This window comes from Myotis davidii, unplaced genomic scaffold (genome assembly GCF_000327345.1).
Source record: "Myotis davidii unplaced genomic scaffold, ASM32734v1 scaffold69, whole genome shotgun sequence".
Lineage (NCBI taxonomy): Eukaryota > Metazoa > Chordata > Mammalia > Chiroptera > Vespertilionidae > Myotis > Myotis davidii.
In genome coordinates, this window is record NW_006300363.1 from 3,123,723 (window position 1) to 3,128,704 (window position 4,982).

Below are 4,982 nucleotides of genomic sequence, written 5' to 3' on the forward strand. Positions count from 1 at the left end.
AGAGTGGGAGAGGCGGCCCAGGCCAGGTCAGGGAGAGGTGGATGTACAGGCCAGCGGGGAGGCTGGAGGTGGGGGGTGAGGCCAGGTTCAGGCTGCTGTAATGGCCATGGAAAGGAATCGAAGGTTCCAGGGCCCTTCTAAAGGAACATCAAGCCCTAGCCGTTTTGGCTTGGTGGATAGAGCGTCAGTCCGCGGACTGAAGGGCCTGGGGTTCGATTCTAGTCAAGGGCTCGTACCTCGGTGGCAGGCTCAATCCCCGGCCCCAGTCAGGCCACCACACGCATGGGAGGCAACCAGTCGATGTGTCTCTCTGACATCAATGTTTCTCTCTCTGTCTCTCCCCCTCCCTTCCACTCTCTCTAAAAATTAATGGAAAAATATAAAATATTCTCGGGTGAGGATAAATAAATAGTAAAGGAACATCAAATGTCAGAAGGGGCGGGTCCAGTGGTTGGGTCTGTGGCCTCTCACGTGGCTCCGCTCCCCCACACCCTGAGAAACAAGGACAGACCTGGGGGGCTGGGCCAGGGTATGTGCCACCCACGGCGGGGAGGAGGGGGCATGACAGGGCTGACAGCCAGAAAGATGCTGGGAAAGGTGGGATTTTGATCCTGGCCTTGTCGCCCACAGGAAGCACTTGTGGGATCGGGCAGTTCCCACGTTTCATGGCTAAGAAGCGGGGAGCCATTGTGAAAATAATTTGCCAGTTGGAGGTCACGGGCCCCGTGAGCTGGCTCTGGAAACAGGATATGGACTCGGAGCCCAAGGAGCTGGCCGTGAAACCGGGACGCATCCAGCAGACCCAGACCAACTCCAACGCCACCCTCACCATTCACGACGCCCAGTTCCAGGACAACGGCATCTACTTCTGTCAGCACAGATGTCCGGACAAGTCCCTTCAGATAGGCTGTGGCAGTGAACTCCGAGTCATGGGTGGGTGCGGGGCCTGCCCTCCAGCAGGGAGGGGAGTGGGAGTGGGCGGGGCCACAGGTGTTCGTCCACAGCCCATCCCACCCAGCCTGCCACCAGTGAGGGCCACACTGTGGAGGAGGCCATGGCTCTGGAGCACCCAGGACAGCCGCGGAGAAGAGGTCTCGAGGGGTGCAGGCCCAAGTGTGGCCCCAGCGTCACTGTCCCCACCCCACCTCCCCCCAGGGTTCAGCACCTTGGCTCAGCTGAAGCGGCGGAACACACTGAAAGATGGCATCATCATGATCCAGACCCTGCTCATCATCCTCTTCATCACCGTGCCCATCTTCCTACTGCTGGACAAGGTGACCTTGGGGGGCGGAGAGGCCACCATGGGGCAGGCCAGACATGGACAGGGTCTCCATCTCCCCAGCCCCAGAGTCTGCCCATTGACTGGCCTGTTCCATCACTCCTTCACTCCTTCAGTTGTTCTTGCAGAGAGTACCTCACCTCCTGTCCCCTCACCCCTCACCCCTCACCCCAGGCCAATCTCCCTGGCCTTCCCCATCCTGGCCCAGCAGTGGATGGGGGAGGAGGGAGCCAACACTCTGCTCTCCATCTCTTGCCCCACCAGGATGACAGTAAGGCTGGGATGGAGGAAGACCACACCTATGAGGTAAGGAGCAGGCTGGACCCCTAGCTCTGAGGGTGCAGGGTGGTCAGTAGCAGCATCTGTTGGTGTGGTTGGGGAGTGGCCAAGGCCTGAGCTCCATTCCACCTCTCCAGGGCCTGAACATCGACCAGACGGCCACCTACGAGGACATAGTGACTCTGCGGACAGGGGAGGTGAAGTGGTCGGTGGGTGAGCACCCAGGCCAGGAGTGAGGCCAGCCCTCCCATGCCCCTGGGCACAGCCTGCTGGGCCTCACTGACTGCTTCAGAGCCGCCTGGCTCCCAGTCCATCCCTGTCCCCTTGGATCCCCTGTTGGCCTCCAAAGCTGGCCCACCAGAACTGCCTGCCCCTCCGGCCTCTGGCCCCCAGCTCTTGCCAAGGGGACAGGAGTGGAAGGGCCATAGGTCAGTGATTTGCAGCCGGGAGTTGGCTGGTGACAGACTGGGCCCAGCTTTCTCGGGGTGCTATGTGGGGATCCATCTCGAGTCCAGGACAGGGGAGGCATGGACTGGTCTGGAACCTGCAAATGGACTCAGAGCAGAGAGCTTCCTATGAAGCCTGGGCAGGGCCCTGGCCCACCCCCACTTGGCCACGGATAGGCCACCGAGAGCTTCATCCCTCTCCCACTCTCTGCCACTCTCTCCTGCCCCACGGGCTCCTAGCCTTGAGCCCACTCTCCCATGGAATAAACAATGTGTCTTAAGAAACCACACCCAGGCTTGTGACATCTCTGAGTATGGGGTGAATGAGAATATCTGTTTGAGCACAAATGTTTGGCACCTGTGGGCTTGTGGAGCATGGGAGGGGACCATTGCCGAGGGCTGAGGGGCCTCTCCTGGGCTCACTTGCTACTTCTCTCTGAAGGTCAGTTGGGACATGGCCACCTCCAGTCCCCTGCTCTGACCCCTGCTGGGCCCAGAGAGGCCGGGGAAAGGCTGATTGGACTGGCGCTTCTCCTTAAATTCCCTGCAGCCAACAAGCAGTACTTGAGTCCTGCTCTGCAGGGCAGGGATCTCAGCCCTGAAGGAGCTTTTCCTCCCCTCCCCATCCCAATCCTACCGCCCTTCAAAGCCCTCCACCTACGGGAAGCCCTCCCAAAGTGCCCCAGTCCCTGCCCACTCCCTGCTCTGCCCCAGCCTCTGCTGCTCTGGCTTAGCTACAGCCTGTGCTGCCCACACGGGCTTTGTTTTCCAGTTAAACTAGAAGCTGCCTGAGGGCAGGGGTTCCCCTGCCTCTACCCCCACCCCCACCCCTACTCCGCTGGCCCCCACTGAGCCTGGACATTTATTTTTTTGTTGTTTGACCCAGAGCCATGTAAGAGACTCCTAAAGAGGGAGGCTTTGTGATGGCAAATTTTGCGGGGGCCTTGGTCAGGTGACTGCTTCATTTTCCAATCATCACATCAGAAGCCCCGTAGGGTGACAAGGTCCCCACAACATGGTCCCTAGGGTCCTACCAATTAGGGCCCCAAGCTGCCAGCTGCTGGAGTGAGTGGGAGCAGCTCATAGCTGGGAGCTCCAGTGCAACTAACCAAGTAATGTCTGTGCAAAGCCAGGCTGCGCACCACTAACTGTTGCCCTTGGGGAGACCCTAAAACACTTCTTTGCCATTCATGCTCTGGATACGGGCAGGAGCAATCCCTGCCCTCAGGGAACCGGAGAGCCAAGGTGGGCATGGGCAAGTGGGAGGACCAGTGAGAGCAGCTCCCCCCTGGAACTCGGGGTGGGGCAGGTGGCTAAGACACCCAGCCCTGGGGCTTCCAGTCCACCTCTCCATCGCTCAGTGATGCCCACTTGGAGCCCGCCTGGGCCGGGCCGGCTCCCTCCCTGGTGTCTGGGCTGCCACAGGGAACTGGCTTGTTTTGGTATCTGCCTCCACTGAGCTGGAGCCCTTCCTCTCTGGCTGCTTTGCATAGTGGCACTAATTCTGTCCTCCTACCTCCACCAGGGACTCGGAGCAGCCAGCCGGGCTGGGGGTGGGGGAGTCTTCACTTCTCCCCACAGCAGGGTCTCCCCCTGCTTGGGGCCGACCTGAGTTAAGGGAGGCCTTGGCTTTACCGAAAAGCAACTTAAGTCCTTTGAATATCTGAGTTTCCCTAATGCTTTGAAGTGTTGTTGGCAGAGTGACCTTGGGGGGCGGGGCCTGCCTCCTCCACCAGACACGCCCCCCTCAAGGGCATTTGCCTTCCCGGTTATGATAGCGAAGCCCTCCCTGGTCTGTTTTTCTGTCTTAAGGTGTCGTCACGTCTGACTTCGGCAGCGGAAACAAAGGTGGGAATCTTTGCTGAGGGCAGGGAACTGAGCCAGGTGCTGTTTGTATTTTAAACTATCTTACAGTAAAAGTGGCTGTTTTCTTTCGGGTGCAGTCTGTAGCACGCATGCAGGTTTGTCGAACCACCACCACCACCAAGATCCAGAACATGAACCAAAATCTTTTACTGGTAACACCCCCCCCCAAATATTGACAAATTGAGCACCGCTTAATGCCAATACAATTTTATTGGGCATCTCCATGCCCATTTACATGATCTGGCTCAGCTTTCCCTGGGAGGGCTGCCTTCGTTGCCAGTTCTCCATCGCTCACCAGGCCCAAAGCCCTGAAGGCCCCACTTCTCCCTAACAGGCTGGAGGGCCCACCTGGCGTCCAGTCTTGGTTGGGCCGCTGCTTGGCCCTCGCCCTCCCCAGAATGCAGCCCTGAGGGTGGGCACATGCCCCACTGCCCACTGGGGGAATCCAGCCCAGTCCCTGGGGCCTTGGGGCAAGGGCAGGCTGCTTCCTCCTCTGCTAGCTTGGCTTCCGGCCCTCTAGCTGCAGGTGCTGCGAGGCCTGGGCCCCTCTGACCGAGGGTTTGGGTGTTTTTCCAGCAGATTGGAGGTGAGAGAAAAACAAAACAAAACGAGAAAAGCTGCCCCTGTTCGGGTGTCACTGGCAAGGAGGGTTGGTCCCAGGGCAGGTGTTGAGCCCGGCGGGGTCCTCTGTTTAGGGCCTCAAAGGCCATCTTGCCCACAGGGCGTGGGACGCTGTCCTTAGATGACCTCAATCGCTGGTTCAGGCTCACTGACAATGCCCTTCCTGAGGCGATCCCTGCTGTCCGCGCTGCACCTGGTGATGGCCCCAGGGACCTGCCGGGGACTCAGCGGCAAACAAACACAACAACCAGCACCACAAACCTTCCCCTTGGAACCCCTCAGCCGGCTGCCGTCGCCAGCCCAGAAGGCTCTCCCGGGAAATGCAACCAGCATTCACTCCCCAGTTCAGAGTGGTTTGTGAAAACACATTTCGATGGATCCTAACGCAAATTTCCAAGGAAGAAAAAGAAAGAGAGACACTTTTCTCTGGGCCCTAACACCCCTTTCTCACATGGCACGAGGGGGAGGGCCGGGCCCCTTGCTAGGTCTCG

At 59.1% G+C, this 4,982-nt stretch overlaps 1 protein-coding gene across 2 annotated transcripts in view; it reads left to right on the plus strand.

Moving 5' to 3' along the window:
• CD79B (CD79b molecule) overlaps window positions 1-2,140 on the plus strand; it is a 5,819-nt gene extending 3,679 nt beyond the window's left edge. For both annotated transcript variants that reach the window (XM_015572458.1, XM_006776708.2), the window contains exons 3-6: window positions 631-933; window positions 1,156-1,274; window positions 1,544-1,585; window positions 1,696-2,140. In XM_015572458.1, coding sequence (XP_015427944.1) covers window positions 631-933; window positions 1,156-1,274; window positions 1,544-1,585; window positions 1,696-1,794 — 563 coding nt within the window. In that variant the 3' untranslated portion in view covers window positions 1,795-2,140. The remainder of the gene's footprint in view (window positions 1-630; window positions 934-1,155; window positions 1,275-1,543; window positions 1,586-1,695) is intronic.
• Window positions 2,141-4,982: the final 2,842 nt, after the last annotated feature.